Source organism: Silurus meridionalis, chromosome 23 (genome assembly GCF_014805685.1).
Source record: "Silurus meridionalis isolate SWU-2019-XX chromosome 23, ASM1480568v1, whole genome shotgun sequence".
NCBI lineage: Eukaryota > Metazoa > Chordata > Actinopteri > Siluriformes > Siluridae > Silurus > Silurus meridionalis.
Window position 1 is genome coordinate 4,247,441 of NC_060906.1, and position 13,397 is coordinate 4,260,837.

The window sequence follows — 13,397 nt, forward strand, 5'->3', positions numbered from 1 at the left end:
ATTTACTACATCAGTGTTATTTACTACATTAGTGTTATTTACTACATCAGTGTTATTTACTACATTAGTGTTATTTATACATCAGTGTTATTTACTACATTAGCGTTATTCACTACATTAGAGTTATTTACTACATCAGTGTTATTTACTACATCAGTGTTATTTACTACATTAGCGTTATTTAATACATTAGCGTTATTTACTACATTAGAGTTATTTACTACATCAGCGTTATTTACTACATTAGTGTTATTTACTACATTAGCGTTATTTACTACATTAGTGTTATTTACTACATTAGTGTTATTTACTACATCAGTGTTATTTACTACATTAGTGTTATTTACTACATCAGTGTTATTTACTACATTAGTGTTATTTACTACATTAGTGTTATTTAGTACATCAGTGTTATTTACTACATTAGTTATTTACTACATCAACATTAGAGTTATTTACTACATTAGCGTTATTTACTACATTAGCGTTATTTACTACATCAGTGTTATTTACTACATCAGTGTTATTTACTACATTAGAGTTATTTACTACATTAGTGTTATTTACTACATCAGTGTTATTTACTACATCAGTGTTATTTACTACATCAGTGTTATTACATCAGTGTTATTTATTAGATGATGATCATCTTTTATTGCCACAAATATTGGATTTCCTGTAAGCAGCTGGTTTTTCACTCGGACAGTGCTTTTATCTCTCCACCTCCACACCGTGTCTTCTATCATTCCTGTAAAATTCTCCTCAGCTTGTTCTTAAAGTCTGCACTTTAATATCCATGTAGAACAAGAGAGAAGCTCCACAGCAGTGATCTTTATTAAAAGCAGCAAAAATTCTACAGCCTGTGATTGGAGAAGTGCAGTGATGTGATGCAAATATCTGCTCATGTTCCTCTTCCATCTTCTGCACCTTCTCATTTGTTCTCACTAAATGTTCTACCAAAGATATTATATAAACATGAAGAAATGTTGAAGGACAAATGATCCACTAGAATGAAATCCTGGTTTCCTTGAAGCAGAGATAATTACCTGCTGCTGATCATCAAACATCACCTTCTAGTTTTCTGTTACTTATTCACTTCTTTCTCTTGTAGATTTTACTGGAGATGAACAATTGTGTGTGAAGACTCCAGTGTTCCTGCATTTCTGTGTCTGCAAACCGAGAACACGTTTATCTACAGGATCTGAGGAGTTGATGTGAAAAAGCCCAGAGCAGAAGGAGTCCAAATCACATGTATTACTTTGTGCTTTAGGTAGTATTTAATAGAGTTTCTATCTTTATGCTACAGGATCAGACCCAATCCATTCTTTATGTTCTCTCTGATCTGATCTCCATTTCTTACTAGTATCAGGTGATCAACCCAGTATGGGATCAGTGCCATCTTTAGTGCACACACACACATACGGGTTTATGTGTATTACAAGGACACTTCAGCACTTCAGAGGGACACCCCTTTCCACTTGTTGTACAGAGATGTGGAGGATGTCAAAAAATCTATTTTAAATCATACAACACAGATCTCACTTCAAAGTTTGTTTACACACAACACAACCTATAATGCAACAATCAGAAAATATGCAACGTTATGAGGACATTGAATAATTAGACACAAACGCCCCGCCTATGACAAAACACAGAATTATGAGGACTACTGTAATTTATAAGGACATTATCTATACACTACACAAAAGTGTCATGTGGGTGTATTAAAGGGACAAATGTGAATTAATGGAACATGGCTAAACACAAACACAATAGTGAATATAATGTGTATTAAAAGGACATACCTGATATACGAGGACGGATGATTTAACATAAACACAATAGGGAAGATAATGTATTAAAGGGACACACCCGATATGTGAAGACAAGAGACCAGACTCAGCAAATTGTACACAGCACTGTATATTAAGAAATATCCATTATATGTTTGTGTAGCAAGGAAAACATGCAACTGTTTGTCTGTTTCTCTTAACAAGAAGAAAATTTTAGTAATTTTTTTAAAGCAACATTACAGAAAATGCTTTTATGTGACCACATTTTTTGGAAAGCAGATAATGTATAACAAATTCTGAACAGAAAATCCTTTTATGTGACCACATACTATTTTTTTGGAAAGCAGATAATGTATAAAAAATCCTATAAAAAATACTGAACAGAAAATACTTTTATGTGACCACATACTATTTTTTTGGAAAGCAAATAATGTATAAAAAATCCTATAAAAAATACTGAACACAAAATACTTTTATGTGACCACATACTATTTTTTTGGAAAGCAGATAATGCATAACAAATCCTATAAAAAAAAATACTGATCAGAAAATACTTATGTGACCACATACAATTTTTTTGGAAAGCAGATAATGCATAACAAATTGTATAAAAAAATACTGAACAGAAAATACTTTTATGTGACCACATACTATTTTTTTGGAAAGCAGATAATGCATAACAAATTGTATAAAAAAATACTGATCAGAAAATACTTTTATGTGACCACATACTATTTTTTTGGAAAGCAGATAATGCATAACAAATCCTATAAAAAAATACTGAAGAGCATAGGAACATATTTTTGGATAACCAAAAGTAAAACTACAAAAATAAAACGTATTCATTATTTTGTGACTGTTTCTTTTTAAGTGTTAAGCCTCGATTCCTCACAAAATCTCGTATGTTTTGAACAGAGCGACTAGCCAATGCAGGATGCTCAGCATTTTTGCACTGCTGGCATTCAATTTTTGTAGCAAGTTTGCCCCTTGCAATGTGGTGCCGGAAATGTCTCATTACTGCAGAGACTTCTGTTGGAGACCATATACGTTTCTGTTGCCTTCTTGCATCCACCCTCTCAGCAGAGTTTTCGAGTATCACTACAAAAAAAACACAAAAAAAAACCAGCTTCCTGAAGCCTGGGGTGAACACAGTGACAGCCACAGCTCATCTCCCACTTCTCCAAAACAGCCAAACTCTTATCGACCCTTGTGATGAGTCAAGGCTTGTACAGATCACTAATTCTTTGGGTAGAAAAATTATGGGCTGCTGTTTTTTTTAAACAAGTTTTTGCCTCTCTGTTTAAATAAGAAAATCACTTTATATATTATGTTTGTTTGTGTTGTTACTATCCTTGTAAGATTGTTTTACCTGTTGGCCAAGTTGTAATATTACATTCCACTCCGAAATATCAAGTTGGCAAAACATTTTTTAAAGATCTGAATTTATGGTTGCTTAGTTCCTGATATAGATTAGTTTTTAAAACATTTTATACTTATTATACCTTGAGACGATCCTTCTAAGGCAGAGTCAATATCTGTGAATAGGAAAATAAAATATAAAACAGTAGTAGTACTTGGCCTGCATGAAATGAATCAAACCTAAATGAAAATGCTGGTGGTGAGGTAGATGCTCATACCATCGGAGGTGCCTAGAGATTTCTTAACAGTTTGCCTAGCCTTCTTCACTCCTGCAGAATGAATAGCATGGCACAATGTAAAGGCTCTGATGGCATACAGTCAAAAATTTCATGAATTGTTCTACACATTTAAGGTGAAACTTGATATCTTTAGAAAAATATCCTCAGTCACAAACAAAGAGAGTTAAAATGATCGATCTATACAATTGCTTAGGTACATTGTTCTGTATATGCTTTTGTGCTATTACCTGGTTGTTCATGCTTGTTCCTCTTCTTGTTCTTTTTGTCCTTTGTACAATCTTTGTTCAAAGATAAAAAAAAATAATAATAAAAAAAGTTAAGCCTAATTTAAAAAAAACAAAGATTCAAGCATTCAAAAGCAATCTAAACTTTATTTGAAACATTTACATAAGTAATTTTAGTTTTTTTTACAGTAAGTAATTTTTGTTCCAAAAAGCGTTAGTAAATACAGTGGAACCTCGGGTTACGAATTTAATTGTTTCCGGTACTTTATTCGTAACCTAAAAAGTTCGTATCCCGATACGCGTGGATAGAGCGTGGGTGGCGATAAGAAAAGAACCGACTTGCCTGTGATTTTTTGGTGCGCGACGTTCATATCCCGAAATTTTGTTCGTAACCAGGGGCAAAAATTTTGATGAACTGCGATTAGTAAACTGAATTATACGTATGCCGGGGCGTTCGTAACCCGAGGTTCCACTGTACTTTAAATGTGTTTACAGTTGTGCTCATTAATTTACATACCCTGGCAGAATTAATGATTTCTTGGCTATTTTTTCAGAGAATTTAAATGATAACACACTTTTCTTTTACTCGTGATAAGTGTTTGGCTAAAGCTATTTATTATCAATCAACTGCGTTTACACTTTTTTAATCATAATGACAACAGAAACTACCCAAATGACCCTGATCAAATGTTTACATACCCCAGTGATTTTGGCCTGATAACACGCACACAAGTTGACACAAACGGGTTTGTATGAATATTAAAGGGAACCATCCTCACCTGTGATCTGTTTGCTTGTAATTAGTGTGTGTTATAAAAGGTCAACGAGTTACAGACCCTTGCATCTTTCATCCAGTGCTGCACTGACATTTCTGGATTCTGAGTTATAGGGAAAGCAATACAATTGGCAAAGGATCTGTGGGAAAAGGTAGTCGAACTGTAAAAACAAAAAAGGGATATTAAAAGATATCCAAGGAATTGAGAATGCCAATCGGCAGTGTTCAAACTATAAAAAAAGGGGAAAATAAGGGGTTCTGTTGAAGCCAAACCATGGTCAGGTTGACCAACTAAAATTTAAGCAACGACTCCTAGGATTATTGTTCGGGCCGCAAAGAAAAGCCCACAAATAACTTCAGGTGAGATACAGGACTCTCTGAAAACATGTGATGTGGCTGTTTCAAGATGCACAATAAGGAGGCACTTGAAAAATGATTGGCTGCATTGTCGAGTTGCCAGAAGAAAGACATTACTATGCAAATGCCACAAAGTATCCACTTACAATACACCAAACAGCACAGAGACAAGCCTTCGATGGGACCAAAATTACAATTTTTGGCCACAACCATAAACGCTACATTTGGAGAATAATCAACAAGGCCTATTATAAAAGGTACACCATTCATACTGTGAAACATGGAGGTGGATCCCTGATGTTTTGGGGATATGTGAGCCACAAAGCACAGGATGAACGTAGTACGCTATCAAAAAATACTGGAGGAAAATTAGCACTCATCCGCCCGGAAGCTGCGCATGGGACATACTCTGACATTCCAACATGACAATGATCTAAAGCACAAGGCCAAGTCGACCGGTCATTGGCTACAGCAGAATAAAGTGAAGGTTCTTGAGTGGTTATTTCAGTCTTCTAACCTCAATATCATTGAGCCACTCAGGGGAGAGCTTAAACGTGCCGTTCATGCAAGACAGCCCAAGAATTTACAGGAACTGGAGACTTTTTACCAAAAAGAATGGGCAGCTTTACCATCTGAAAAGATAAAGAGCCTCATCCACAACCACCACAAAAGACTTGAAGCTGTCATTAATGTTAAAGAGGGATTACACGGTATTATGAACTGGGGTATGTAAACTTTTGATCAGGGTCATTTTAATAGTTTCTGTTGTCATTATTATTTAAAAAGAGTAAACACAGTTGATTGATAATAAATGGCCTCAGCCAAACACTCACCATGAGTGAAAGAAAAGTGTTTTGTCATTTATATTCTCTGAAAAATGGTCAAGAAATCATAAATTCTGCCAGGGTGTGAAAACTTATGAGCAAAACTGTAGAATAGAACTTTTTATTTTAATCAAACCTTCAGATGGGCCTTCTAAAGCGGAGTCAATATCTGTGAATAAAAAAAATAAAATACTATAATAAACAGTAGTAGAGCTTGGTCTGCATGACATGAATCGAAGCCAATCTGCTTCAGTAACAGCTCAGAAGTATTGCACCAAATGATACATGTCTTATACTGACCAACATAGAAACATCAATCATTAATGTGCTTTTACCTGTTTCTGTTTGGGTTTGTGGCATCTCAGCATCACTGTCTTCACTCTGCTCAGAATCAGTAAAGTCTAACTTATCTAACAAATAAAAAGATTTTGAGTATCAAGTGAATTTAATATTGCAAATGTTAGAGTAGAAAAAGATACTCTAAAATGTAATGAACATTAAATTGTTAAAAATCTAAGCCCTGTATATTAAGGATATGAATTTCTGAACCTTTATAAAATGTACTTTAAAAATGTAATTTGTATCTTTAGTAGTATTACCTTCAATTTCAATCTCCTTCAGTGATTTACCCTGAATATTTGTAAGTGAACCTTTCTCCATGGCAAGTAGTAGTTTAGATATTTTGGCCAGCTGTGTTGTAGCCTCCGGAAGTCTGTAATACCCTCTGTGGACGCGAATATCATGGCCCAAAAAGTCAGCCACTTGGTCCAACTCATGGTTTTTAAGGTTTAAGACCTGCGACAAAGTTGCAATATGTTTGCGTAACTGCGTTGAGCGGAGGAGTTCAGAATTCTGTGCACCACATTCATTTGCATAAATTCTCAGACAGTCTTGCCCTCAATATGGAGTCAAACAGCTAGGCCTTGCAAACAGAAATACATTTCCTTCTGGGACTCCACACTCTCTTCTTCTGCTTATGAGGTGCGTTAAGGCATCGACTATGTCTGGCGATAGCAAAACTGCTACTTTTCGTCCCCTTTTACCTTTAATTTCCACCCGACTGAAATGTGCACAAAGTTTTTGTTCAAACTTTGTTAAGCCTACAGCAACATCTTTATGTAGGGCAGATGTGTCTCTATCTAGAAAACCTTTTAGTTGCATCTTTGCAACCTCTCCTCCACGTCTTCGATTAAAAAGTATTATTTTGGCTAGTGTTGCTCTGCAAAGTTCCCCATAGAATTGTGCTGATGGCATCCGTTTCAAGTTCTCAGAGGCTAAATCAGCAACCTTTTCGAGATGCTGGTGAAGACGTTGTACATCCTCTGTGAAAGGAAGGGTGGATGGCTTATTAAAGCGCCCCTCATTCAAGGTGGTCAAAGCTGCATGAGAAACAAATTCGGGCCACTTTGCTTCACACAGCTTTTTGAATGCCTGGGTTGACTTTATTCTCTCACTGTCTTCTGCCATTAGTGCTCTGCAATGTATGATTTCACATATTTTATTAAGTGAGTGGCCCAATTTAAGGGCAAGGCTTGGAATCTGGTAAGAATGATTTTCATCATTAAACCCAGCTACCATCTTAACAGCCTGAACAACCACATTAAACTTTGCAGGTCTTACAGCATCTTCGAAAGTCTGCACTGAAAATTCTTTTCTCAGAATCAGCAGAAGTCTTCCAACTTCTCTGAGCTTCTGTCGAATGTAGTCATGTTTGGTGGTATCCTGTCCATGTCTATTAAAAAAAGACTGGGCAAGCTGAAGAATGCAGAAGTCACTCCTCACAGCAGCAGAGATGTCATCGTCTTTTATCACAGTTAACAGCTTCCAAACACCTTGTGATATTTGTTGACAGAGCCCTGTATTAGACATTGTTGCTAAAGACAGGACCCTAGTTCTTCCTGACTCTGCCTGATCTTCCACAGGTTTGAAAAGACAATTTCGAACATGTTGCCAGAGATCCCTCCGGAGAAACATTGCATGACAATACATACAAGACACATAATCTTTTGAATTATATGTTTTCTTTGCTATACGTCTGAGTTTTAACAGTCCAGACCCAGTCGCTAAAACATTCGCATTGTGCTTGTAGTTCCCTTTGTTCCGTAGTTTGTTCAGAAGTCTTTGACGTTCTTTGGAGTGTTTGGGCAGTGCCAAAGCCTGAGCAACCTTAACATTTGATTTTTCATGGGTTTTTAAGTGCCGTGTAAATTTTGATTGTGGTTTTTCACAAATGAAGCAGTAATTTTTCTTGCTTACTGTAGAAGATATATTTGAAGATTGCATACATAGATCTTCTCCAGTTCCGGTGATATCCTCAACAGACACGTCTTCAGCATTACCAAAGCTTACTTCATTGTGAACTTCCGATACTTGTACTTGCTTGGCTTTATTACAAGACTTTTCAAGCTGTGCTGGGTAGACTGGATCATTTTTTTTTGGTAAATCTTTTCCCATCATGTCTTCGCATGTTCTGTCATTTTCAATTTCTGCAGTAGATTTAAAGCAGGACACTTCAGTAGTCTTTGAGAGTTGTTTAGGACGTTCATTTTCTGACACTATGCTCCCTTCAGAACTTTCTGAAACAGAATTTGGTTCATAGTCCTGATCTGACATGTTTTCATTAGGAGATTCTTCATCTGAATCCTGAAATAGCAAAATTATTTTTGTACATTTCCAAAACATTTCAAAAAGTTTACTTCTACGCAAAAATTGACAAATAATCTGACTATTCAATAAATAACTTACCTGTGTTAAAAAAATCCGTTTTGGGGCTCTCGTTCTTATTGTAGCAAGTTTTATGCCAGAAGCGCAAACAAACTAGATTGAGGATATAATAAAGTTGGTTTTAATTGATTCACATTTAATTCAAGAAAAGATGCTTTAAAAGGTAATAGATAAACTGTGTCTGAAAGTATGGTTAAAAGATAAAGAAGGAAACTAAGAATGAAATGGGCTGAAGTAAGAGAAACCAACAGAACTTCAGGAAAGGATTGAGAAATAAGAATAGATATAGTTATATAGGCAGAAGGATGTAGAGGGATGTAGGTGAGAGAGAGAGAGAGAGAAAGAAAAAGGTAATCTTAAACATAAATTACACATACATTTGCAATGTCAAGATTATATATTAGCTTATAGAAAACATTTAAATAAAAATCTTAAATATTTACCTTTACATTTTACACCAAACCACTTAAAAGCAGAAAAAGGTCCACTGCAGCATTCACATTTATTAAGGCTCGATACTACTGAGGAGACGACATCATGTTTACAATTCTGTTGGAAAAAAAAAATTATTAGAGGCGATTATGTCAAAACTGTTAGATGTTAAGAGATATGGTTGAGGGTTTAATAAATAGTTTTAAGAGTTTCACACTAACAAAATGTATAAATCACAAATGTGTAATTGTAATGCATATTATGACACCAGCAGTAAATATAAGGACATAAAACACCAATTTGGAAAGAGACACACTGAATATGCACATCTCCCACAATGTATGTGTCACGGTTGCAAAGTGACTGAAGCAAAAACACCAGGGTAGCAAAAGGGTTTTTACTGAGGTAGGATGCAACAGAAAAGAAAACAACAAAACATACAAACGACTGAACGAAACGGTTCCTTGGAGAGGAAGAACCGAGCGGTCTCTGAGGGTGTAGAGATCGTGGTGAGCATCCACGGGAAGGTGGCTGGCGTGTAGTTGGGTCACAATGTTCCTACACGTGAAGTAGTAGAACTGACGGTGAGTGAGTGAATGAGAGGGGTTTATGTAGGGCGGCAGATAATGAGCCGCAGGTGCCGATACTTAGTATGATGGGGACAGACTACGTGTGTGTGTGTGGAGCTGGGGAATGGCGTGGCAGGCTGTCCCCTGACAGTATGCTTTGAGTTTTCAATACAACTATCTAATACAAAAATAACAGATCAGGTCAATTCATTCCAATTCTGAATCATCAAGTTAATTAAACTGCTGCGAGTATTACAAATAAACTTCACTAGGACTGTAACGATTCCTTAAGTAACTCAAAGATATAAAATTCAAAGATCAAAGAGATCAATTGAGAGTTTCAATAAACAAATGGTTCCCAATAAACTACTCCACAACGAAGGGAGTTTTAATATGGCAATTAAATAAACTAAATTGGTTTTGTTTTCACAGATATTCTTGAATGTAATATCAGCAATGAAATTATAATATTTTTTTAAAAAGGAAAACAGACTAACTGTTGATTGTAAAAGATGGTTCTTATTTAATCTTTTTTAATTAGTTTTGCTCTTTAATAAAGAAAAAAGAATTGTTTTACTCAATGGGATAAACGTTAGAATACTCTGATGATGGTCATCTATACTGCAATGTATAAGGTCACATGTCATTCAGTAACTGGCTCAACTTAAGGTCAAATCTTGGAGTCTGGTGTTGATGATTTTCAGTATCAAAACCCAGTCATCCTCCTGACAGCCTGAATAACCAACATGACAGAAACCATTTTACAAATTGTAGTTTACTGTGTCTCATCACACTGGACTATGGTTTGTGTTAGACGTCCTCATACTTAATACTAGTGTCATGTTGTGTATTGTGGGGGATGGGCAGATGTTCACTGTGTCTCATTAAACTGGACTATAGTTTGTGTTAGACGTCCTCATACTTACTACTAGTGTCATGTTGTGTATTGTGGGGGATGGGGAGATGTTCACTGTGTCTCATTAAACTGGACTATGGTTTGTGTTAGACGTCCTCATACTTCCTACTAGTGTCATGTTGTGTATTGTGGGGTGCAGATGTTCACTGTGTTTCTTGTCAAACTAGACTATGGTTTGTGTTAGACGTCCTCATACTTACTACTAGTGTCATGTTGTGTATTGTGGGGGATAAATAGATGTTCACTGTGTCTCATCAAACTGGACTATGGTTTGTGTTAGACGTCCTCATACTTCCTACTAGTGTCATGTTGTGTATTGTGGGGGGTGAGTAGATGTTCTGTGTTTCTTGTCAAACTGGACTATGGTTTGTGTTAGACGTCCTCATACTTACTACTAGTGTCATGTTGTGTATTGTGGGGGATGAGTAGATGTTCACTGTGTCTCATCAAACTGGACTATGGTTTGTGTTAGACGTCCTCATACTTAATACTAGTGTCATGTTGTGTATTGTGGGGGATGGGCAGATGTTCACTGTGTCTCATTAAACTGGACTATAGTTTGTGTTAGACGTCCTCATACTTACTACTAGTGTCATGTTGTGTATTGTGGGGATGGGTAGATGTTCACTGTGTCTCATCAAACTGGACTATGGTTTGTGTTAGACGTCCTCATACTTACTACTAGTGTCATGTTGTGTATGGGGGGGTGGGCAGATGTTCACTGTGTTTCTTGTCAAACTAGACTATGGTTTGTGTTAGACGTCCTCATACTTACTACTAGTTTCATGTTGTGTATTGTGGGGGGTGAGTAGATGTTCACTGTGTTTCTTGTCAAACTGGACTATGGTTTGTGTTAGACGTCCTCATACTTACTACTAGTGTCATGTTGTGTATTGTGGGGGATAAATAGATGTTCACTGTGTCTCATCAAACTGGACTATGGTTTGTGTTAGACATCCTCATACTTACTACTAGTGTCATGTTGTGTATTGTGGGGGATGGGCAGATGTTCACTGTGTCTCTTGTCAAACTGGACTATGGTTTGTGTTCGACGTCCTCATACTTACTACTAGTGTCATATTGTGTATTGTGGGGGATAAATAGATGTTCACTGTGTCTCATCAAACTGGACTATGGTTTGTGTTAAACGTCCTCATACTTACTACTAGTGTCATGTTGTGTATTGTGGGGGATGGGCAGATGTTCACTGTGTCTCTTGTCAAACTGGACTATAGTTTGTGTTAGACGTCCTCATACTTACTACTAGTGTCATGTTGTGTATTGTGGGGGATGGGCAGATGTTCACTGTGTCTCATTAAACTGGACTATGGTTTGTGTTAGACGTCCTCATACTTCCTACTAGTGTCATGTTGTGTATTGGGGGGGATAAATAGATGTTCACTGTGTCTCATCAAACTGGACTATGGTTTGTGTTAGACGTCCTCATACTTCCTACTAGTGTCATGTTGTGTATTGTGGGGGGTGAGTAGATGTTCTGTGTTTCTTGTCAAACTAGACTATGGTTTGTGTTAGACGTCCTCATACTTACTACTAGTGTCATGTTGTGTATTGTGGGGGATAAATAGATGTTCACTGTGTCTCATCAAACTGGACTATGGTTTGTGTTAGACGTCCTCATACTTCCTACTAGTGTCATGTTGTGTATTGTGGGGGGTGAGTAGATGTTCTGTGTTTCTTGTCAAACTGGACTATGGTTTGTGTTAGACGTCCTCATACTTACTACTAGTGTCATGTTGTGTATTGTGGGGGATGGGCAGATGTTCACTGTGTCTCTTGTCAAACTGGACTATAGTTTGTGTAGTACATCCTCATACTTACTACTAGTGTCATGTTATGTATTGTGGGGGATAAGTAGATGTTCACTGTGTCTCATCAAACTGGACTATGGTTTGTGTTAGACGTCCTCATACTTACTACTAGGGTCATGTTGTGTATTGTGGGGGATGGGCAGATGTTCACTGTGTCTCTTGTCAAACTGGACTATAGTTTGTGTAGTACATCCTCATACTTACTACTAGTATCATTATGTGTATTGTGGTTGTTGTGCAGATGTTCACTGTTTTGTTTAGTATTTTTAACATAATCAATGTGAAACAGGCTGCTTTTCTCCATCTTATCTACATTGTTTCTGCCACCAAAGAGAAACATTATAATATCAGACTTTTTTTTATATTGTAGGTGTAACCTCTACAGACACCTACAGCAATACTACTAATTAACATGTCAGACTGATAGACTGCTACCATTATGCTGGAATGACCTTCACAAAGAACTGTTCAGCAGCCCCACACACACACACAATAAATAGCATTTATTTAAGACTCCAATATAAAAATAACTAACTTTTTTCTATTTATAGAATAAAATAGCATTTATTTGTCACATATTACAGCACAGTGACATTTTTTCACATATCCCAGCTTGTTGGAAGTTGGGGTCAGAGTGCAGGGTCAGCCATGATATAGTGCCCCTGGAGCAACAAGGATTAAGGGCCTTGCTCAAGGGCCCAAAAGTGGCAACTTAGCTTGAAACCCTGAAATTCTCATCAGTAACCCTCCACCCTAACCACTGAGCCACCAATCCCAACATTAATACTGTAGGTAACTAGATTAAAGTATGCTCCAGTTATTTTCCATGTGATTTTTCGTACACTAACCTCATTACCACACCATCTGGCATCATGAGCTCATTAACATTAATTATTAGATCATTTTTTTCACCAAAACATAAATAATACAATCTGCTTAGTTATAGCTTATATTTAATTGACTGATTATTAGGTAAAGCATGAACTGTTGCTGTTAAATAACGTTAAAAACAATTATTCAATTACACATTTTTCAATCCTTATGATTTGTGCAGAAACTTTAGCTAAAAGCTAAAATGTGACCAAAGCTAGCTTACTTTTATTACTAATGTGATATAAAATTAAACTTGGTTAAAACAATTAATTGAATTTTTTCATCAGTCTTACCTTCAGCGTCTTCATTGTGATGATCTCTCCACGTGCGTGCGTGCGTGCGTGCGCTCAACTCCACCGGAAGCGCGGGGGGGGGCGTTCTCATTTAATAATCCGGGTATTTAAAACGTGCTGTCACGTTTAT

The 13,397-nt window shown here is 36.6% G+C and overlaps 2 protein-coding genes across 5 annotated transcripts in view; one reads left to right on the top strand and one right to left on the bottom strand.

The window, feature by feature from the left end:
• The window catches only part of LOC124377357, a 291,851-nt gene extending 289,474 nt beyond the window's left edge, over positions 1-2,377 (top strand). Inside the window, exon 11 of the mRNA XM_046836793.1 lies at positions 1,112-2,377. Within this exon, the coding sequence (XP_046692749.1) occupies positions 1,112-1,127 (16 nt within the window). The 3' untranslated portion in view covers positions 1,128-2,377. The remainder of the gene's footprint in view (positions 1-1,111) is intronic.
• Positions 1,908-13,393, bottom strand: LOC124376792. Of its 4 annotated transcripts, XM_046836067.1 has the most exons (11): positions 9,229-9,348; positions 8,799-8,904; positions 8,377-8,448; positions 7,888-8,274; positions 6,231-6,426; positions 5,967-6,041; positions 5,768-5,800; positions 3,679-3,729; positions 3,431-3,481; positions 3,296-3,328; positions 1,908-2,891 (listed from the first exon to the last, which is right to left on the bottom strand). In XM_046836067.1, the coding sequence occupies exons 4-11, from the start codon at positions 8,242-8,244 to the stop codon at positions 2,617-2,619; spliced, it is 1,071 nt and encodes a 356-aa protein (XP_046692023.1). In that variant the 5' UTR covers positions 8,245-8,274; positions 8,377-8,448; positions 8,799-8,904; positions 9,229-9,348; the 3' UTR covers positions 1,908-2,616. The 4 variants fall into 4 exon arrangements, 3 of the variants coding, with proteins under 3 accessions (XP_046692023.1, XP_046692025.1, XP_046692024.1); XM_046836069.1 differs by lacking the exon at positions 7,888-8,274; XM_046836068.1 differs by lacking the exons at positions 6,231-6,426; positions 7,888-8,274; positions 9,229-9,348 and adding an exon at positions 13,268-13,393.
• Between the last annotated feature and the right edge of the window lie 4 nt (positions 13,394-13,397).

Coding starts and splice junctions, on each gene's coding strand:
- LOC124376792 (XM_046836067.1), bottom strand. CDS start 8,244: ATGTCAGATCAGGACTATGAACCAAATTCTGTTTCAGAAAGTTCTGAA. Junction 3,730..5,767: donor TTTAGAAGGCCCATCTGAAG/GTTTGATTAAAA, acceptor CTTTGAACAAAG/ATTGTACAAAGGACAAAAAG. Junction 3,482..3,678: donor GAACAAGCATGAACAACCAG/GTAATAGCACAA, acceptor TTCATTCTGCAG/GAGTGAAGAAGGCTAGGCAA.